The sequence below is a fragment of the Eptatretus burgeri genome, chromosome 16, assembly GCF_056783735.1.
Source record: "Eptatretus burgeri isolate ZD-2024b chromosome 16, Ebu_testis_v1, whole genome shotgun sequence".
NCBI lineage: Eukaryota > Metazoa > Chordata > Myxini > Myxiniformes > Myxinidae > Eptatretus > Eptatretus burgeri.
The window spans coordinates 18,484,345-18,507,935 of NC_140976.1; the positions used below are offsets into that span (position 1 = coordinate 18,484,345).

Consider the following 23,591-nt stretch of genomic DNA (forward strand, 5'->3'; position numbering starts at 1 on the left):
GCTCAGTTTGGAATACAGGCATCATCCGAATTGACTGAAAGAGAAGCCTTGTTGTTCCTCTCTGGAAATGTAAGGGTGATCACCAGGACTGCAACAACTACAAAGGGATGACGCTGCTCTCATTGCCGGGCAAGGTCTTTGCTTGTATAATTATATTGATAGGGTTTGCCACCATTTGCTTGAGCACCAGCACCGAGAGCAGTCAGGCTTTACACCAAAGAGGTCAACCATTGATTGTATCCTTGTCCTTTGGGTTCTAACTGAATGCAGGTGAGAGTTTCAATAGGGGCTGCTCACAACCTATATTAATATCTGCAAAGTGTTTGATTCAATGAATTGGCATGTCCTCTGGAGGGATCCTGGTCTTTGTGGGGTGCAACCAAAACTGATCAATCTGATTTTTGAACAATATTCTGGTACTGAGAGTGCTGCGAGATGTGGTGGTTCCATCTTTGACTTATTTCCAGTTGTCACTGGAGTTCGTCAGGGGTGTGTCCTGGCCCCCACACTTTTCAGCGCTTGTCTGGGCTTGATTCTGGGGGGGTGGGAGATGGAGAGATATAGCTGTGGTGCATCGTTTGGGAATGTCAAGATCTCTGACCTTCCATTCGCAGATGATTCAGTCATCTTGCGGAGACTATAGATATCCTTTTGGGAACCCTTAAGTCGCTGAATGAGGAGTAGGAGCCGCTGGGATTACGGGTCTCCTTGGTCAAAACTAAGATGCAGGCTTTCAATGAAATGGAAGACCAAGAAGGAAATCGAAGAAGTAAAGAACAAAAATGGAGTCATCAGGAGGAACCTGGATAGGATTCAGGTTTCAGCCACGACTCCACAACCCTCAAACCCATCCAGGCACAACCAAGTGAAACTTACAGAAAAATTTCTGCAAGAATTCACTTCTCCTCATAGAGATAGATAACAAAAAAATAATAGAGAGTAAAAGAGATGAAAGCGAAGAATAAGCAAGAATTATAATGACCAAAGAAAATTATGAAAATAAATATGAAAGGAACAAAGAACAAAGATGTTAGGAAGAAACGGGACAGATAGATGTCTGCACTTACTCCCCAGGCTCAAACGCATCAACATGAACAAGCTACCAGAGGTCCATCAGCTGGGAAGAAAAGTACACACAGCATCAGGATATGGTACGAACATAATGACATGTTGGGTGCTGCTATCATGTCAGTACCTGTCTATGGTGAGGTTGTTGAGGTCACAGAGAGCTTCACTTACCTTGGCAGTGACATTCGTGTCACTGCATGTTGTGAGCCAGATGTCCACAGAAGTCTCAGTAGGCCCTGGGGAGGCATGGATTCACTGGGTCATGGGGTGTGTGGTGTTGTCGGTACCCATGCAAAAGAATGTAAGTCCAAAACTTTAAGTCCTTGGTGCTTACAGTCTTTTTTTTTTATTATTTTTATTTTGTATACCTCGTCGAGGCTCGTATGAGAGCTAACACACAATGCACAGCAAGGGGGGTATGAGACAAGAGGGGCGGGAGTGGGAAGGACAAAACAGTGGGGAACAGAGACATTCGGAGATCTGTGGAAGGGAGAGGGATGGGTGGGGGAACATGGGGAATACAAGATGGACATTACAGGGACTTTCAGGAAGGAAAAGCAGGGAATTTGAAGGAGGTGGGATTGGGTGGATTATCGGGTGTCGAAAAGATTGAGGATTTTGATGGGAGATGATAAGAGGTGGTGGTGAACAGCTGTTTTGAAGGCCTGGAGGGAAGAATGGGATTGAATAGAGTGAAGGAGTTTATTCCAAAGGTGGGGAAAAAGAGGAATGACAGAGTGAAGATGAGCAGTGATTCGTGATTTTGGTAGTTTTAAAAGAAGGGGGTTGTTGAGCGCCTTGCGGAAATGTGGTGGGGACAAATCGCAGAAAGAGCAGGGGTGGCGAGGCTGGATGGGAGACGGTAGAAGACAGAAAGACCACCGACCAGCCTGCGGTGAGAGAGTGAGAGGCCCAAAGACTCAGCCTCGTCACGGGAGATGCCGATGATCTGAAATGCCTTGGTTTCCACAGCGTGAAGCCGTGAAAGGTGGGAGGCAGGAGCACCAGCCCTGAGGGGAGAGCAGTACTCCATCAGACTGCGGAAGAAGGCTTTGTAGGTGGTCAGAAGCTCAGGTGGGCTGAGGAAGGACTTTGCACGACAGAGGATTCCCAGTCGGTGACTGGCTTTGGAGGCAAGGTATGAAATGTGGCTTTCCCAGGAAAGGTCATGGCAGATAGTGAGACCCAGAAGCTTGAAAGAAAGGACTTGTTCCAGTGGGTTGTTGAGAAAGTCGATGGGGGGGGGGAAGGGGGTTCGAAACGGTCCTTTCGGAGAGACATAGTGAGAGTGTGAGATTTGTCTGGATTGAAAGACATGTTCCACGTGTTGGACAAGTTTGTGATTTTACTGAGAGATGCAGTGAGCAAAGAAGTTGCTGCATGCCAGTCTGAGGTATGACAGAACGTACGGCAGAGGGTGGAGTCATCAGTAAAGAGATAAGGAGGATTTTCCAGAGAGTCGGAGAGATCATTGATGAAAACCAGAAAAAGAACAGGGCCCAGAACGCTGCCTTGAGGAACTCCGGCCTGGACAGGAAGAGGGGATGAAAGAACTCCATTTAGGGCCACACGTTTACTGCGACAGGAGAGGAAGTCTGTGAGCCATGAGTGGAGATGGCCTTGGATACCATAAGAAGAGAGTTTGGTGAGCAGGGTAGGATGCCAGACCGTGTCAAAATTACGTGGCATGTCTCAGCATATGGCTCTGATTTCATGACCGGCATTGAGGACCTCCATCCATTGTTGGGAGAGCAGAAGCAGCATATCCAGGGTAGTGTGACCTGGTCTGATCGGAAATCAAGCCATTGGAGAAGAGGAAGGATTTAATGTCTGAAGCGATGATGGATTCCATAACCTTGCTGATGATTGGCAGAAGGCTGATTGGTCTGTAGTTGCAGGGATATGTTTTTGCACCTTTTTTATGCAGGGCAGTGATGTTTGCTGATTTCCAAGCAGATGGCAGATGACCTTGGGCAGATGAGAGGGTGAATAAGAGAGAGGGTGAGCAAGAGCAGAAGAGCAGGTTTTTAGAACACGTGGGCTGATGCCGTCTGGACTCTTGCAAAATCTGAGTTGAGGTTTGACAGCAAGCTCTCCACCTTGTCAGGAGAAAAGGACACACAGTCCAGGGACAGTTGGGTGTGACTGGGTAAGGTGTGTAGAGAAAGCGATGGGTTTGGGACAGAAGATTTAGCTGCAAATACGGAGTTTAGGCATTCAGCCTTTTCACGTGAGGTATCAGCAGTGCGGCCATTTGAGGTAAGGGAGGGGATGGAGGGGGAACATACACCAGAAACAGATTTGATTAGATGCCACCAGGATTTTGAGGAGGGAGAGAGGTTTGAAAGTTCAGACTTGAGCTCCGAAAGATGTTGTTTTTCTGTCTCTCCTGATGGTAGATACACACTTGTTCCGAGCTTTATGGAAGGAACTGAGACTGCCCTCAGTTGGGTTTGCTTTCCATGAGGCAAAGGCAAGTTGTTTCAGGGCAACTGCCTCACCACAAGCTTCAGTGAACCAAGGGCGGGAGGAAGGGTAGGACAACTGAAGATGAGAGGGGATAAATCTGTGCATGAGGGAGAGCAAGTTTCTTTGAAAGAATTCCCAGGATGAGTTGATGTTGGAGAAAGTAGCGATAGGAGACCAGTCTATAAGTTTGAAGGCTGCTTGGAGCCCCTGCCAGTCGGCTTGAGTGAAATGTCAGACTCGACGGCGGTGAGGTGGTTCTCTGATAATAGCCAGAGAGATGTCCACTTTAACAAGGACGTGGTCAGAAGAACCGATTGGAGTGGAGGAAGAGCAGCAGATATTGTCAGGGAAATTTGTCAAAATCAGATCCAGAAGAGATGGAGTACAATTGGTGAGGACGAGGCTCAGGTCTGTCATACCGGAGGAGGGAGTAACCAGGGAAAGATACTTGGGAGTCAGATACGTCTTGGGGGAAGAAAGTTTCTGTCAGGCAGATTATGTCTGGTTTGTCAGTGGCAACCTGTATGGAAATATCTGAAAGGTTTGAGTGAAGGCCCCAGATATTTGAGGTCCACATTGTTTATGAAGAGGGAGGGGAGGAGGCTTTGTGTGCAGGGGTGGGAGGGGAGGAGGAGGGTAGGACAAGGGATGACGGGGGAAGATAAGGAGGGTTGTTGAAAGAGGGTGGGGGATTGCAGAATAGCTAGGTGAGGGGCCGGAGGAGGAGGAGAAAAGGCACTGTGGTGCTGCGAGAGAGGGTGGACAAGAGAGGGCAGAAGGCAGTTGAGTATTTGAGGAGGTTGAGTGAAGAGATGGAGTTGAGACGGAAAAACTTGAACAATGCTACTGCATCAAATTTTGTGTAAAGCTTGGCGATTCCCAAGTGGAAATGATCCGCAAGATTCAACAGGCCTTCGGGAACAAAGCACTGGGCACCACACAGATAAAAGAGTGGTACAACCGCTTCAAAGATGGTCGCACCTCAGTGGAAAGTGAAGCACGTTATGGTAGGCCCTCAACATCTCGAAATGAGATCATCATTGACCAAGTGAGGACCCTGCTGATGCAGGATCGTCGAATCACGATCAGAGAACTTGCAGACGAGGCATGCGTCAGCATTGGATCCGTTCATTCCATTGTGACTGAGGATTTGGGCTTAAGGAGAATCTCAGCGAAGTTCATGCCAAAGCTGCAAACGATCGAGCAGAAGCAACTCCGTTTGGAGATCGCACAGGACATGCTGTAGACTGTGAACAGCGATCATTTTGCACTTGTTACACAGGAAAATCTCTCAGATACCTAATGATTGTATTTCATTTGGATTTTGATGTACCATACTCTTCATAGAATACAGAGCATCAGTGCTGCCAAAGCAGTTTCTTGGGAAAGGAGATACTGGGTTGTTTGTCATCTCAGCATTGTTGGTCCATGCCCTCTCCCTTAAAATGCTGAGCATCAAGCAAGGAAACAGCACATACCATTCTTGAAGTCTGTTATGACTCTGCCAGGGTTTGAACCACTGACCCCCCAGACTCAGAACATACACTAACCATTACACCACTGAGTCTGGTGAACGATCGTATATCAGATCTATATTGGTATCTAAGATTATATGCTACAGCTGACCTTCATAAATGTCGATAAATCCTCCATCAAATCTTTTGCTCTTGCAATATTTTCAGTTTTGTTGAATTCACATCCCGAGGGAAAAGGTTCTCTGCATGATCGGAAAGATTATGTCGTTGATCTTTATTGGCACGCAGGGCGGTCAATGGTTGAATACATCCTCGTGATTTGCCGTTGTGAAGACACACTTCTGAATGCCCAACCATAACTCTAGGGTATTAGGTGGAATTTAAAGGATGTCACCATAAATTTGAATTGTAAGCCTTTCAAGGAATTCCAAAACGTACTTTATGCAGATTCGTGCAGTGGGAATGGAATAGCCGACCATGACCCCATTACTAGACTTTAGTGACCTTAACTGACTGTACTTGCTTTGTAAGGTAGTATTGGGTCATGATTTTATTTCGGACAGATGATAAATCCTACCTTTTACCCCTCCCCATTCCCCATCCTCGTTCCTTCTCTGCTAAAAGCCAAAACGGATGCATCAGCTCTTCTATTTGAGAAAATAACAAAAAGTGTCGCCGCTTCGAGATGAGTTATTTGGTGCACTATCTCACCGACACCTTCTTGGGAGCCAGTGCGCGTGTGGAAGAGGATGGGATGGCTCGGCGGTCCTGCACCGTGCAGAGTCACAGCCTGAACTTGCACGATGTATTCGACACCGGGTTCCAGGTCCCAAAGGCAGCAAGCCTGAGCAGTCGTGTTGACTTCCTTGATGAGGCGTTGAAAATTCCCATCTTTTTTCTGAGGGAGTGGAGGTGTAAATGGAGCACGTTTGATTACGGTTACTTTGCATTTTCCTCGACGAGGTCAGGTTAAAGAGCCAACACAGTTTGCAACGCTAATTTGGCAAGGAAGTCAGCCTTTATGAGAGAAAATGTTATTCCGCTGATATAGTAGATCTGGTTTTGATATAGTAGATATAGTAGAACAAAAGAGTTTTGGATGTTACACATTCATAATCTTTAAAAAATAAAAATAAAAAAAAATAAGTGACCAGCTTAATGCCCTCTCAAAAATGCGGTGTGCCTTCAGAGCACAGCCACCATTGCACCCATCACCAGAATAACAATGAATGAAGCGAAATCCATATGGATTAGACTCAAGTACTGAGAGCTTGGCAGCAGCGGGAAAGCTGGTCATTGTTCCATGACCTCGTTAATGCTGAGAATAGAAACGGCAACATTTCCCTTGAATGATAGAACCTTCAGCAACCATATTCATCTATCACATGGTAGGTTTGTTGTTGTTTTTTTGCAGTTGGTGGTGGTGGGAGAGAGAGAGGAGGAGGGGAGGTTCCTTTTATTTCTACCAAATCAGAGAAAATCTGATTGACGGAAGACCTCAAGTGAAGTGTATTCAATTCTAACCTTGATGCAGGAGCCATTGTAACTTTATCCGAGATGCTTGCAGGTGTTGTTATCACGTAGATGTTTAATTCGCCCAAATCGAATTGGGTATCACAAGGATTGGAAGGCGTCGTCCGGGGCCTCTCGTCAACCGAATGCTGCTCAAAAGAATCAAGCGATCGCAAAGTGATGTCCATTCTATAATGTATGACTGACCTTTAACGGATCTAACGGTAGTGTAATCAAAATGTTGCCAAATATATTTTATCACAAAATGTTTGTTTCGTTCAAGCTCGTGAAAGCTGTCACCCACAAAGCACTCTCTTCCTGAATGAGTCGACATTCCACTATCCATGCAACTCTTCATAATCTTTCTATTGAACTCACATGCTACACTGCAGCCTCATCCAATCACTCTACATTGGCTCAACCTCGCAAAGCTTTCCTTTCATTGCAATTTTCTTGTTTTGGAAGAAAGTCCGAGTTTGGGAGATCTTGTGAGAATGGTAAGTCGTCTATAACTGGAAGGCCATATTTTTTTTTTGGGGGGGGGCTTTTTTTGGGGGGGGATATATACTGAGTCAAGGTTTGTGGAAGAGCAAGAACACTGAACAGATCAGGATGTAACAGACAAAAACAGGACGCAAAACACGCATGTATGGGGTGGACAAAATGGATACAGAAGGAAATGGAAATGTATTGTTTACTAGGAAGGGGAAACGTACTGTTTGAACGTCAGTTGCACCATGACAACGTCTATTAAAACGTACCTTCCAAACCTTTAGACTGCTGAGACTCCATTGGAGCTTTTAGATCCCTTCGACTTTTTTAAAGACCTTTTCTACATTGAGATGTTTTTTAATTTTTGTTTTTGTTTTTGTATCCATAGTCGAGGCTCGTGGAAGAGTTAGAATGAGTACACTGAACGAATCAGAACACAACAAGACAAAAGGAACAGGAGAGAGAGAGAGAGAGAGAGAGAGAGAGAGAGAGAGAGAGAGAGAGAGAGAGAGAGAGAGAGAGAGAGAGAGAGAGAGAGAGAGAGAGAGAGAGAGAGAGAGAGAGGACACCAACACTGAAGTTTAAGGACAAGATAGAGGGAGGCTTGGACAAACAATGGGTGTTAGGAGGAATGTGGAACTGGAGAGGATGCATGGGATGGAGATGTTACAGAAGTGAAGGCGCAGAATGAAAAACTGGAAATTTGGATGGAGGTAGGCTGGGGGTTATGAAGGGGTGGAGAATTGGTTAACAAGCTCAGAAAAGATCATGGTTTTGGATTGGGGATGACCTGAGATGGTGGTGAACAGTTGTCTTGATGACCTGGAGGGAAGAATATGATAGAGTGGAGAATGAGATTGAAGAGAATGTGGAAGTAGGTTCCACTGGTGAGAAAAAGAGTAATGAATGAGTATAGGTGAGTCGTGTCCCTGCATTAGGTCGTTTCACGAGAAGGGGGTTGATGGTGGACTGTGTGAGCCCTGCAGAGACCTGGGGGGGGGGGGTGGTGACAAATCATGGAAAGAGCAAATCATGGAAAGAGCAGAGGGCGCAACACCATAAAGGCAGTGGTAAAAGACAGAGAGACCACAAACTTGTCTGCGATGGCGAAGTGATGAGCCTACAGACTCAGATCATTATGTGAGATTCCAATAATTTCGAGCTCTCCTACAAGCCTCAACTATGTAAACGAAAAAATTGATAATAATGATAATATTAATCTTGAAGGCGTTGGTTTCCATGGTGTCAATCTGAGCAAGATATGAGGCAGGGGAGCCAGCCCAAAGGGGAGAGCAGTTGTGTCAGAAACTTATCAACAAACCAGCTTTTGTGTGTTGTTGAGTTGGATCCCTATTTACATGGACAATGATGGTAGATCGAGGAATACTTTGCTTCACCGTTTGCCTCTAATGAACAAACACCATAATCCCATGATCAGAATGATTGGTTTCTGTACTCTTTACTCTTGGGCATTGTGAAAACTCATCTAATGTTTGAGAAAAGCCTTTCTCTACCTCTCTTTCCAAGTTTGAAATGACACACCAGGTACTACTCTTTGCTTGCTTCAAGAGGTCAGCATGAACATGGTAAAAAGCAGAAATGGCAGCAAGATTCCTCATGCTCCACCATCTTTCGTGACTTACGATGAACTCCACTGAATGGGCAACCACACGATACTCAAAGATGGATGATGTAATACAAATTTCATGAATAGTTTCAGCATGCCGTAGCATACACCACCCAAGTAAGAGATGAGAATGTTAAAAATGACGTCACACTAAAATTACTCTATAATTAAATGATGGCTGGTTAATGGTTATGTCTCTTATGGTAATTTTTTCTTTGCCGACTCTTCTTTGATATTGCTCCCTCTGCTCTCTTGGTCCCCAGACCCTCGCTAGTTACTCCATGATGCACGCGTTCTTCCACTAACCCCTTTCTGGTTAAACTTCCAAAATTCAGGCTGACTCCTTTGACCCTCAGTTCTTCCATCAATGGAACTGCCTCCCACAGCCCATTATTTGTGGCTCTTCCCTCCAGGACTTCAAGCAGGCCCATCCTGATTGTAATATTTATTATCCCCATTTACTCTTCCTAACGCAAACCTCTTACTTGCTAGTTTCATTGTTTCCTCCCCTTTCTCTCTCCCTCTTCCTTTCCGATTCGTCTATTTCCTTGCTGGTTGTGCCCAGTTGTTATCCCACTATCTCACTGTCAATTTTACTTTGTTCTTCCACAAGCCTCACTCTTGAAGAGAGACACACAGACACATATACAGTATATTTATACACATGCATAGTGAATGAGGTTGTAACTATCTTTACTGCCCGCCGATGCTTCGAGGTTGATATGCGAAGCATGTGCGTAAAGGAATCATTGGCAATGGCTCTCTTCCTTCTTTTTTGTTGTTGCCAGGAATCGACTGCCCATCCGAGACAAGCTTGCTGTGCCTAGCCAACATGGCTCTTAAATAAAGCTCACAGCTCTTGAAAAGAAAAAGTATGTCCTGCTATACTGTATTTTTTTTTGCAAATTTAAACATTTGTAGTGGTTATTCTGTTGTGCTACATGCAACAGATGTGCAATTCATTATTTGTTTTTTGGGTTTTTTTGTGACGTTTGTGCATTGAATGAGCATAATGCAAAACTCTCACAACAAGACATGCAAACGACTTCATTTTGTAAAGATCCCATATTTTTTCCTAAATGCAGCATTGTTTCCTATTCGTCTTCTCCTTCTTCTTATTATTATTCTTGAGGTGACAGGTTTAATTGAGCACTCTGTGGCTTAGATATACTTGTACATATTCACTTTATAGAAATAATAATAAAAAGTCTGAGTTATGTAAGGAAGGTCAATACTCTGACACTGGAACAATGGAGAAGGGCTGAGAATGAGACAAATTGATGAGTAGGTGAGAAAGAAAATATTCATTTTGACAGATCGAAATAAGAATTCACAGTCACGTTCAAAAAGCCCTCGGAATCCAAAGGGTAATTGCCGATGGACGAGTAATTGAATAATAACTTTTCCTTTTGTTTATCATAATAAGAGCATCCTGCCCTGAGCGCATGAAAGCTCTTTATGGAGCATCGGATCTGCTGAAGCAGTTTCTTGGCCGAGTTACCCAATACTCGATGTGTCCCCTCTCTGACACAGGAAGTCATGGCAGGAATTTTAGAATTTGACTAAGGTGTCAACGACAGCTCGCCTATTAAATATAGAATATTAAATTATTTCGGCTCATGTTCTTCAACTCATGAACTTGTAGAGCAAAAAACTTAAAGTGATAATGTGTAAGGAGGAGATTGGGACCATACTCTGTGCAGAGCGTTGGTGCGGCCAAAGCAGTCTCCTTGGCTATTGTGCACAATCCTGGACAGGTCACCACTCAGACACAGTATACCAGCATGCTGGCACTCATTTTGCCGACCTCGGAAGGACAACAAGCTGAGTTAACCCCACCTGGTATTAATTCAACAGCTGAGTGGGATTTGAACCCAGGACCCAAGGATCCAAAGCCCACCACCTCAACCATTAAGCCAACACCAAGCATGCAGTTAGCCAATGTGCAAGGAAAAGTACTAATCACATTCGGAATGATATACCGATCTGGCTGAAGCCGTACCTGTTGCGTTATAATGTAACCGATGGTGTTGCCATCCTGTGGAAGATCCCAGCTGACTTTGGCCATGGAGACTCTGCTTTGTGTAATGCTCACATTTTCGGGAATTGGAGCGTCTCCTGTAATCATAGTTCTTTTAAGGGTTAACAAAAGTATAGGACATGAAATCAAAATGATGAAAGAAAAGTATCTAAAATCACATGATTGATTTGCAACACTATCACCTATCATCTTGTGATGGGCTTCTCAGACCTACTTTCTGCCCTTTGACCTTGAAGCCAATGAGCCACAGATAACCCCCCCGGCACGACAAGTTCCTAAGCAACTACGATCGCCATCTCAGACGATGAATTTAGGTAGGGTCCTCATGTCCAATTCCCGCATTACCTTCCTGGCAAATTAATCACCCCCGATAGGGAACCGTGTGTGCCCTTGACGCCCCACTTGTATAAGTCAACAAGAGCCAAGAGGAACCATAAGTGGGACATTGGCTAGTGTCTGCCCGTAGCAAAACAGTGGGGTAAAACTCCTATCCACTCTTTACATAATCTGTCTGACCAATACAGAAAGAGACAGTCTGGCAAGTTGGAAACGATTGGTCATGTTAACAAATAAGCACGTATATGCAAGCAATGTAGTGTCACAAAAGAAAGTCTTATCCTGAGCACGCAAGCCCCTAAGACAGTCAACTTGTCTTGAAACTTGAGACATAGGTGCCTCAGTCACTCCAGGATATCAGACAAGAGGAATAGCCAAAGAGAAGAAGACAGAGCTTATTGACGACCCCTCACTCATCCAATGTAAGCCTACGGGCTTACGTTTGTCCCAACATGAAAAGGTGGAGGGGAAGAGAGAGTGGGTGATGGTGTGGTGCACTGTGTCGACAAAGATGCGGGTGAATGCTTCGTAATGCGATAGTTGAAATCATGAATGCGAATCAGTAATGCAGCCCTGAATGAGTCGAAGGGGGAAACCATTGAATAGCCTGTGTATTCCAAGTGAATGATAAGGCGTAGGGATAGTAACACAAATATAGTGTGAATCATGGTGTGACTGCCAGTATGTCGAGGGAAAGAGCTCCGCGGATCTTCAGCACTCGCTCCGCAGCTGGCTCGATCACTCCCAGTGGAGCATGTCCATGCAGAGGCTTGCGTTCACCTGGCTCACTCCTTGAAGACTCCATCTGGCTCCTGATGTTCCCTGGATGTACACAGTACCGAGCCCTGAGATGTCCAGACTTTTGAAACCCATTGTCAGAGGCGTGGCCTAAGAGCCGACCAGCATTTCAGCACAGCTTGTTGTTCCTGGGTCTGCCTGTTGTCATACTGAGCTCATTCGTTGAGCTCATGGTCCCTCAGTGCAGATGCTGCCCAGGACCGAGCATCATCCATGTCCTTTGCTGCAAGTGCCACACAAGACCAAGTAGCATCCAAGCGCTTCACTGCAGGCACCACACAGGATGAAGCACCATCCAAGTGCTTCACTGCAGGTGCTACACAGGACCAAGTAGCACCCAAGCACTTTACTGGAGGTGCTGCACAAGATTGAGTAGCACCCAAGCGCTATAATGGGTCCGATTGATAATGTGAGTGTTGTAGGTGTAATGTTGGTTTTGGAAGCAGTGTTGTTTGTGTGTATGGATGGCTGGATGCACTGAAAAGAGGTGTGGAGAAAGAGTGAGATTAAGGGAGATGGGGAGAGAGATAACAAGAGATATAAGAAGAGAGGGGATCGAGAAAAAGAAGAGTTCCAAAGGGGGGGGGGTTAGAACCTGATACACAAACACAATGCATTTCTCTGTCTCCTGATGCAAGGGGAGAATTAATCTAAATATACAAGACTATGGATATATCTTAACTCCAGGGTTTCATTATGTGTTGGATGTAACTCCCCAGGGTCTCCCAAAACTGCAACAACATAATAATAACTGCAACAATATAACTGCCAAACTGGTAATACCGGGTCAAAAAAAATTGTGGAAAGTCTGTTCTTTTTAATTTTTTTGGAGCAAGGCTCGTGGAAGAGCAAGGTAGAACTGACAGTGCGATGGACACACAAGGGAATGAATGAATGAACAGGAAAAGAGAAGAGGGAGGGGGATGGTGGAGGAAATGCTGAAACTAGCAAGTAAGATGATTGGGTTATGTAAGGATAATGGGGTAATAAAGATCATGGGAAGAATTGGGGATGACAACAGTTGGCGGTGCATTGCTTGCTTGAAGCCTTCGAGGGGAGAGTGAGAAAGAGCAGCCTCTGGAAAGGCGTTCCATAGACGGGAGAAGTGAGGAATAAAAGAGTCTTCCATATCATTGGCAATTGTATCATGCCTGTGTTACCAACGGATCTCTCTTGTCTTGTGTAAACAAGTGGAAAAGCATCTGCCAACATTAGGTGACCCGGTCGTTGCTACAATATAATGTTTGTGCTTTTGACAGAGAATGTATCACCATGCTTGTCTGCACTTGCACGGCTTGCTTTTTAAAAAGTTGGTGAGTTTTGTTGAGGCATAACAATAGAAAGAGCTCCGAGAAACAAAGGAGAGGTGGGGAGGAAGGGGGTGTCTTTTCATGGAGCTTGTGTAGAGTGTGATCCAAGAACATCAAGTAATGAGTCGAGGAAGATACCCAAATCATTGTTTCGTTTGGGAGGAATTTGCATGCATGATGACAAACAAGGGTGATATCCCCTCTGAAACCAATGGCCACAAGTATTTCTTCACATTCTGTCCCTTCTTCTTTCATGTCCAGCCAAAGGCTGTGGGGGAGCATCATTGGCTGAGGGCTGTGCCCCTGATGCTGTGCCTTCTGTAAGTTATGGCAGGAGTTTGGAATTTGTTCAGGGTTCCAGCGATAGCTCGCATACACTTCACGAAGTACACCATGGGATCTTTAACATCTACCAACTAATGCCAGCAGATGGGAAGTCTGCTTAAAGTCCATCCGAGGCATGGCACACACATTGATGAATCACCCTGGCTGTGAAACACCAGAATGACAGTTTATAGCTGGGTTGGAATTCGAACCCATGTTAGACAGCTTCGAGGCGAATGTGTGTATCGCCAAACCATTCTGCCAGCCCTATTTCTGTCTTTGATTGGATGCCATAAGCCACATGATATCACCGATGACCATCTACAGACTCCATTTAGGAATGCCTTTGTTTCACCCTCTTCTCAAATTTTTTCCCACTCTTAAAGATTGCAACATTGCATCAGTGGGGAGGAGAGGAAAGTGGGGGGGGGGGGAGATGGAGGTGTTGGCCCATCTCATTGGCAGATTGAAGAAGTCTCGTGGCTTATGGCAGTTCTTCTATATAGTGTCAGATATGATTCCTGTGGGGCATTTCTTCCCACGTCATAAGCATCAAATAAACAAGACGAAGGAATTTTTTTCAACTATGCACCAATTGAAGATGTGAGATACATATTTCATCAATATATTGTATAGTTTTTAAGTTTCTTTGACAATTGTGCAATTTCTGGTTTGGAAATGGTCAACCAGATGGTGTCCTCAACTATAGTCTGTCATTCTTCCACAGAAACCTACTCTCTCTTTTGTCCAGATTCATCCCAACTCTTCCTCAGTACAGTAAATCTTATGGTGAGGTCTTTACTTTGAAACAACTTGCCTTCTCTTCCTGGAAAGCAAACCTGACCAACATCACTGCATGACATAAGCAAGGTGTAAAAACCAATCCCCTGAACTACAAAATGAAAAGCTTACTTCCAATCATCAGTAAGGTCATGGAATCAGTATCAGTAAGGTCATGTAAGTTCCAATCATCAGTGAGGTCATGGAATCAGTATCAGTAAGGTCATGTAAGTTCCAATCATCAGTAAGGTCATGGAATCAGGATCAGGAAGGTCATGTAAGTTCCAATCATCAGTGAGGTCATGGAATCAGTATCAGTAAGGTCATGTAAGTTCCAATCATCAGTGAGGTCATGGAATCAGTATCAGTAAGGTCATGTAAGTTCCAATCATCAGTGAGGTCATGGAATCAGTAAGGTCATGGAATCAGTATCAGTAAGGTCATGTAAGTTCCAATCATCAGTGAGGTCATGGAATCAGTAAGGTCATGGAATCAGTATCAGTAAGGTCATGTAAGTTCCAATCATCAGTGAGGTCATGGAATCCATCATCAAAGTTAACATCAAATCATTCATTTTCTCCAACGGCCTCATCTCGGATCATCAATTTGGATTCAGATCAGGTCACTGAATTTGTAAGCTCTTTGAATGCTTTATCGATCATAAGCTTCATAGTCACCTTGAGGACAACGAACTTCTTGCTGACTGTCAGTAGAGTATGGCTTTCTCCATTCCAGGTTGACTGGTGACATACTCTACCTCATTATTGGTAATTTCAACATGGCCTTTGATTTTAGGGTTGAGACCTGTTTAGTTGCCTTGGATATTTCGAAGGCCTTTGATAAGGTGTGGCATAAGGGACTACTGCGCAAGCTTCAGTCGTATGGTGTGTCGGCGGGTGGAATGTTGTCCATAATTTCTGCTTTCCTTTCCAACCGTAAGTTGAAGGTGGTCCTTTATGGTCAATCATCTCCTAATTGCTCAGTAAATTCTGATGTTCCTCAGAGTTTTGTAATATTATTGGTCCGACTCTCTTTCTGGTATTTATCAATGACTTGTCTGATAACGTTTTATCCCAGCTCACCATGTATGCCGAAGATGCCACACTCTACTCTGTATCCCTTAATTCAAGTAACTTCTTGGAGTGAGATTTGTGCCTCACTAAACCATGATTTAATGAACTTGTTGAAGTGGGGTCACCATTGACTGGTAGCCTTCAATGCCAAGAAAACGAAATTGCTGTCCCTGTCTCGTTCTAGCGACAGGTCTTTTCCTCCTGTGCACTTGGGTCATTTGATCTTGCCAGAAGCATCAGACATGTGCCTATTTGGTCTTGTTATCTCCCCTAATCTCAGCTTGGAGAAGTATGTATCAGGTATTGCACAGAGTCCTTCCATGTGAGTTGATTGTCTCTATCGAGCCCAGAAATATCTACCTCCAGATGCTATCCTTTGTTTGTATAAGACAACTATATGCCCCCTGATGGAGTATTGTCAATACATTTGGGCTGGAGCACCAGCCTGTTATCTGTTGTTATTCCTATTAGATGGGCTCCAGAAGTGTGCAGTCAATTCGGTTGGAGTAGAACTCGGCTCTTCTCTTGAAGCACTTTCACATCGTAGGTGTGTAGCAACTCTAAGTTTGTTTTTGAGATATTTTCATGGTAATTGCTCGATTGATCTTCCTACTTGGTAGCTTCTGTGACGATCTTTGGTCGTGAGACTCGTTTTGCTACCACTTCACACCTATACACTCTGACCATACTTAAGTTTATAGAATGAAGAGCCATACATGGAGATATTTTTCCATGTGCTGCATCGATTTGGAATTGTTTGCCGGTCACATGCTTCCCCACATCTTATGATCCATTTCCTTTCAAGAATAATATAATTTTCTACCTCCTTCATCTTTGATTGTTCTTTTCTTCTTTTCTTTTGTAACCATACAAAAAATAGTGGCTCTTAGCCTTGTTTAGGGTGAATTTCAACAACAAAAAACCTCTACCTTGCACATGCTGCTTCTGCTTCTCCGAACAATGGATGAAGACCATCAATGTCAGGCATGAGATCAGGGCCGTCTCTCCGTACGTATCTCACAATTTACATCCAATCCAGAACCCCACCTTGCTCCCTCCAATCCAAGGCTGACTTCCACACGTGGCTCACTGACTTCCTCCACTCTACGAGCCAACATGTGGCACTCAATGGAATCCTTTAAATCTCCTCTTCCTGTGAAGGCTGAAGTGTCCCAATCCGGTGTTCTGGGCCCATTCCTATTCATAATCTTCATCAACGGTCTCTCTGACTCCCGAAAATCCTCCATATATTTGCTGATGATAACACCACCCTCTGCCGTGGCATCTTTCAGACAGACAAGCCACAACTTCTTCCCTCTCTTCAGACCTTGATAAAATCACAAGCTGGTCAAACACTTGGAATATGGCTTTCAATCCTGACAAATCTCACTCTCACTATCTCTCTCTAAAAGGAACCTCCAGAGGCAGTCGCCGACTGGACATTCTCCCTCGTACAAAGTCATTCCTTGGCACACCTGAAGTCAATCCAATTTACAAGGACTTCATTTGCACCTTGATAGAATACTGCTCTCCACTCTGAGCTGGAGACCCTGCCTCACAACTTACCTACCTTGATGCCATGCAAACCAAGGCCTTCAAGAGAATTGGAATCTCCCGTGATGAAGCTGAGTATATGGGCCTATCACTTCCCATCATAGACAGGTAAGTGGTCTCTCTGTTTACTACCACAACTCGCAACGTGGATAATGCAGCACCAGTAAGCTGTAGCACGTGGAGACGAGCTTTCACAGGTGGTGGCACATTGTCATAACGTTCAACACACCTTCGCGTGGGAAAAGACGGCAGTTAAAGCCTCGGCACCCGGAAGGGTCAGCCAGAATATTAACGAAGCATGGCTTTTGGGCACAAAGTCGATTTAATGTCACGTTGACCTGCATACTGCCTATCAAGGATTATGCAATCACACACAGCCTTCACCAGCAGGTGCGGATGAGAAGGACAAACCCGGGGCAGACATGAAACATGTGACACCGAACCGATGAACCAAACACCCAAAACGGAAGCAAATCTATGTCCAGCACAAAATCTATCCTCCAATCCCACTCTTTTTACTCAATCTGTCCCAAACCTCATGCCGATTGGTCCCCTCGCAACCCAATTATGATGCGTAACCGTTCCCACCAGATGTAATAAGTACAGCTAACCAGTGTGACCACTCCTTGGCTTTTTTTCACAAGATCTTGGCTATTCGTTGTTCAGCTTGGCGTCTTGGTTTTCTATAGGTTTTCTATTATCATCGCTTTTCCGAAACCTTGTGAATTCTTGGCTTTTTTCATTGGCTCACCTTGGCATTAATGAAAATGAGGAGTGGTCACACTGCAGCTAATGTCTCTGCAGCTGCATTTCTGGTGTCTCGTTACCTCAAGAGGATGGAAGATAGTGTTCTTCTGAATCGTCAGCGATTTTAAACAAGAAATTTATTATTCTTTTAGGATCAGTGTGCTTTAACTTTCCATACAAATGCCTCCTGAGCTGCCTATTTTTAGTCATATATATGTATATGTGTGTGTGTGTGTGTGTATATATATATATATATATATATATATATATATATATATATATATATATATATATATATATATATATATATATATATATATATATATATATATATTTTGCAGGAGGGATGGCCAATTGGTACACACACTCGCTTTTAAGCTGTCTGACCTGGGTTCGAATCCCGACTCAACTGTAAACTGTCGTCCCGGTGTTTCGCAGGCAGGGTGGTTCATCAATCTCTCGGATGGATGTGAAACTGGTCATGCTGTCTGCCGGAATTAGTTGATGGATGTTAAAGACCCCCACGGTGTCCTTTGTGAAGAGTAGGTGAGCTATTGCCGGTACCGTGATCCAATTTCAAATTCCTGCCCTGATTTCAAATTCCTGTGTTGAAGTGGAAACCCATTCAGGATTGTAGCTTCGGAACTGTTTCAGCACCACCGATGCTCTGCATAGGGTGTGTGTGTGTGTGTGTGTGTGTGTGTGTGTGTGTGTGTGTGTGTGTGTGTGTGTGTGTGTGTGTGTACACAATACTTGTCATTTCTTGCAAAATCGTGAACAACATTTTGAATGCTTTGTCTTGTACATCTTGATCACTGTCAGACTGAATCCTGATTGTCATGACTTCTCACAATATCCTATACTGTCAGATTTACTCGTACGCATCAACCTTTAATCCTACGATGAGCTTTAACTACAATTTGATTTTCTTGTACTCATGAGAGTATCGAGATCTGCTAAATCTTTTGTGCTGTGCCTTCAATTTGGGACGCATTTACACGGAAGATGTCATTCCGTGAAAAATCGCAGTGACTCCCATAGAATCTTTGGGCGATCAATCCAGCGCTTAACCACCGATAACCAGCTCGTGAGTGAGCGCTGATTCACACAACCAACAAGCTTCGTTAAAATATCTCACCTTTCGAGGCACGGGGGACCCAGAGTGACAAGCACAGGAGGATCCACACACCGTTGCTGCATCTAGTCTTCCTGGAAGCCATCGCAGGATGGAATCGGCTGTGGACACTCATATCTGCTTTTGGAGCAACACGTCTGCCCGCACATGGCACGGAGCAACACGTCTCCGGCTCCTTTGTCCGTCCCCAGCGCTGCGTCCAAGCGAGCGGGAGGTGTACTGTGTTGATCTACTGAGAGCGGAATTTGCAGCTTCGCTCGGGTTCAGTCAATCCGCTTGTGTCCATTCACGATCACGAACACTGGAGCTCACCTGCAGATTTGGAGGCATGGTAGCCTTGATGATCAGAAGCACAGGAGGCCCACGTTTCGCTCCCTCCCTCTTTTTCGAGCATGTCGGAGCATCCGTGCTGGCAGGCGCTCATCCTATGGGCGACATATCTCTCACAGCATATCTGTGGCTTGGGCATCATATGCTTTCACCCCAAACATGTGAGCTCATTGCTACTTGGTACGACAGACGTGGGAGAAACATTCTGTGGCTTTGTTGCCCATTTCCATTGAGTTTTATTTCTCTTTGCGGCATATCCAAAGGTGCTATATTCAAGCGCTGCCGCCCTGTTAGTGGGCGTGATGTGGCCGCTTACTAATACACTTCGTTATCTCCTCTGCCAAGCAACCCCCCTACTCCCTTCCCTCATTCCTCCCACTCATCTCTCCTTCCTCCAACTCTTTCTGCCTCCTTCCCACTCCCTTCCCTCCTCAACACGACATCAAGGCAGCACTCGCTCAAAACAGAACTTGGACCTGCCAAACCAATGGTGTTTTCAACTGCCCCAAAACAGGACACAATGCTTTTCAGACGTTTCAATGGGATATTCGTCAAATAGCAACGTAAAAAAACACCTGAGTTATCTTTACATTCTCAGGCTGACCCATTCTGTGATTGTCACTGGTTGTCTTCAACAATTAATATGGTGGATTATAATTTCATTGTTCTAAATAGGACAAACCAGGGCATTCAAAAATGCTCGATGAACTCGGTACTCACAATCGTCGAAGAAATGCTAACGTTTTGTTTTTTACTAAGTAAGGACATCTTGTTGGTAAGAGAACTATTTTCTATATAATTGTTTTTGTACATCTATATATTACTAAAACTCTCATCTTGTATATATGTATGTATGTTCCCGAAATACAGCCAAAATGGTGCACGATAGCGCAAAATTTTTCAGGCCACCTTACTCACCATTCGCCTGTGGTGTGCAGGTATCAAGTTTCATTCAAATCGGGCAACAAAAAAAAATATTTTAAAAATCAATTCCTGATTTAGGGCCCTATCACACCTTGACATTTTAGCCAGTGTATGGCAACGTATCAAAATGTATGTAAAACGCTGGCGTACACTGAACTATTGATGTTTTTTTTCAGTTTTAGGCGTATTTATAACGAGTTGGACGTATGCATAACATATTAGTAACGTACACAGAACATTTCGTTAACTTATAGATGACTTATTCCAACGAATGCTTAGGGTGTTGTCGGCGTTCACAACTTATGCCCAACGATAGTCTAACTTATGCATAGCGCGGCAGCGTATCGCCGACGATCACGTGGCATAGCCTATTAATAGGCTGCCGCTCAACGATTTAAATCATAACCGCACAAGAAATCGAAGTGTCAACATCACCGTCATGCCGAAGAAAAAAAAAAAAAGAAAAAATAGCCATGGAGTCTGGAACACTGACGGGTTCCTCCTGTGAAGCCCATTTTTATATACCATTTCCCCTAAACGCTGCCAATACACCATTATACGGTAGCTGTAAGTTAGAAACACGTTCAGTAAGTTCTGTGTTCGTCCGGAAGACGTCAAATACGTCTACATACGTCAATATGCGTTGGAGATACGTTACACATAGGTTCAAAGCACGTTACTCATAGGTTAGAAATAAGTTTCGGGTACGCTAAACATTACCTCGACGTGTTTCGACTTATGAGCAACTTACAAGTAACGTGTGTCAACGTGTGTCAACGATCGCATAACGTGCCTACAACTTATGGCCAGCGTATGCAGAACGTGTGAGTCATATGCTGGCATACGTCGACAAATTTTGAGCATGCTTAAAATTTGTTGACGAGCTCAGTGTACTACGACATATGCCAGTGTGCTTCAGCGTGCTTCAGCGTGCTCTTAACCTATACAAAACTTACCCGTAACGTATTCGACGTGTGCCAGCGTTTTAGACAAATTTTTCATACGTCGGCATATGCTGGCTAAATCGTCAAGGTGTGACAGGGCCTTCAGTCAAGTACTCTTCGGTCAAGTACTCTTCGGGAGGTAAACAACCTCAGCGGTATAGTTCGCTGGAGCTAACTGGGTTTTTTTTCTTGAAATGATTTATTTTAAAATCTCAAACATTTAGTAGAGACAAAAAAACAATTTATTTTTAAGCATAAAATAAACATCGCCATTTTGATCTAATACTTAATAAATTCATTAATAATAAAATTCATTAATAAATAAAATTGTGCTTGGAAGATTACGCACGATAATTTCTTCGACTTTCTTTTCTCCGGTTTTTTTCACATTGACGCGCAATATCAAGTTTCGTTCAAATCGGGAAACGAAAAAAAATTATTTAAAAAATCAACTCCCGATTCAGTCAAGTACTCTTTGGGATTATTTGATCAATGCAAACAACCTCAGCGGTATAGTTCGCTGGAGCTATCTTTTATTTATTTATTTTGTTTTTTAAATGATTGTTTTTATCAACCGCTGTCACAACGGGAACCCAACGGGTTCACGGGACATCTAGTTTCTATTATAAGGTGTTTGGAATCGTGTGTATCTGCACACATAGCCTAGAAGCAAAATTTCAAAAACATCAAGCACTCCCAGACATTATTTTTATTTCCACGCTTTTTGAAAAAACACTGGGGGCATATTGTAATCGGCTCCGTCACGCTATCTCGTCCTCATGGGTTCAGCAGAAATTCACCAAACTTGGTAGTTATGATCACCAACTTTGCAAGAAGGTGCAGGGGCACTATCATTTTTGGCCCTGCCCGTGGGGACGTGGGGTGGGATCAAAGGTCAAATTCGAAAAAGTGCAATTAAGGGCACATTTTAAAACATTTTTTAATGAAACTTTGTACATGCAATCAACATTGGGTGGGTGCATGAAATATGTAACGATTTCATTTATTTGACCACCGGTTCAAGCCCCAGGGGGTGCATACTTGGGATCAAAACGGGGAAAAAAATGAACTCAAAATTTGATATTTGGTCATTCTTGGTGAAAGCATTTGTCATCTTTCCACTTTGATTTCGGTGTGAAGCGTGGAGATTTGCGAGGGTGGGGATTTTATATGGCGTAATACCATATCCCATTCGGGTGGCAGCTCTTTGGTACACTCAGAATGTCTGGTAGGGGGGAAGGGATAAGGAGGTGCTAGTTCTTTGGTGCACTCAGAATGTCTGGGAAGGGGTGGGGGGGTGAGGATGAGGAGGTGCCAGTTCTTTGGTACACTCAGAATGTCTGTGAGGGGGGTGGGGATGAGAAGGTAAAAGTTCTTTGGTACACCCAGAATGTCTGGGAGGAGGGTGGTGATGAGGAGGTGCCAGTTCTTTGGTACACTCAGAATGTCTGGGAGGGGGGGGGTGAGGATGAGGGGCCATCACTTCACGGTGCCCTGCATCAGCCCAACGAAAATAAGGCCAAGGAACCAAATCACCTGCCTTTGTGAAAGACAACACAGAATATTTCACCCCCACCAAATTTACTACTTTTCTGTGCATAATTTAAAATAATAATAAAATTAAAACATCAATGGTGGAAATCTTCCCCCAAAAAGGATTGTTCATCTCTCATTCCACCCACCACATTCTTTCAATATGAACTGTTTTTTTATTTTATTTTATTGGAAGTACAGTGTTGTTATTTCCTGAAACATCTTGACAGATATTAAGCCAGCTTTGCTAAATTGTAATTGTGTTCACGTTTGGATGTAAAAATCCTCTGGTATCTTTCACAAGAACATCTGTTTGAATTCCCTCCTTGATGGCGTCAATATGGGCTGCGCTGGAAGCTTGGCCCGTGCGAGCGAAAGCTTTTGTGCCATTTAATGAGGAGTAGGCAGAGTGGATATAATCATGCATTTTTCCACGTACGTTTTGAGAATTATTTGTTGTTCTGTTTCTTTCGAGGAAAGTCATTGTATCAAGTAAGCACTTCACATTTATCTGCTGGGGGTTCTATTCGTCCTGCAGGCAGCAGTGTTAGATATTTTGATTGGAAGCTCTTGCAAAGGGATAGTTTCAGGAGAACTGACCATGACACGATGGGATTGTCGGTTAAAAACCAAGCTGGCTCATTAATGACCTTTTGGAGTGGTGTGGGTTGGGGAGGGGGGTGTCTGCCCAGTTTCTCCAGAGGTGAATTCCATTATCAATCAGCTTGTTGAGCACTCGCCAGGTGACTTAACCACTCAAGCAAGCACTCCAACGAAACGGTTGATGAGGAATGGCTGGCTTGGCAAGCGAAAGCAAATTTAATGGTAATGTAACACACCCCTGTTGTCTCGTATTATCACAATATACTGCTCCCGACCTCAGGGTTATATTATCGTAATCGTACTCGTACTTTGCTGAAATACTTGAGAGCAGAACATTATTTGGAGGAGATTTTGAGTCTGCAATGGTTGCGCTTGTGCATCGTTAAGCACTTTACCAAAAAGTAATGTCAAAAAGGCTCAAAAATTCCGAAGAGAATAGCTCAAGGAAGGAACAAGTAGGAAAGTAAAAGTAGTGTTTTTTTATGAGCTTTGTTGCAGCATAACTCATGCTTTGTT

At 44.0% G+C, this 23,591-nt stretch overlaps 1 protein-coding gene across 8 annotated transcripts in view; it reads right to left on the bottom strand.

Annotated features, from left to right (window-relative positions):
- The window catches only part of LOC147010630 (fibronectin type III domain-containing protein 5b-like), an 89,337-nt gene extending 69,968 nt beyond the window's left edge, over positions 1 to 19,369 (bottom strand). For all 8 annotated transcript variants that reach the window (XM_085860594.1, XM_085860591.1, XM_085860593.1 and 5 more), the window contains exons 1-3: positions 18,745 to 19,369; positions 10,646 to 10,761; positions 5,724 to 5,910 (exon numbers count right to left, since the gene is read on the bottom strand). In XM_085860594.1, the coding sequence (XP_085716720.1) occupies positions 5,724 to 5,910; positions 10,646 to 10,761; positions 18,745 to 18,856 (415 nt within the window). In that variant the 5' untranslated portion in view covers positions 18,857 to 19,369. The remainder of the gene's footprint in view (positions 1 to 5,723; positions 5,911 to 10,645; positions 10,762 to 18,744) is intronic.
- Positions 19,370 to 23,591: the final 4,222 nt, after the last annotated feature.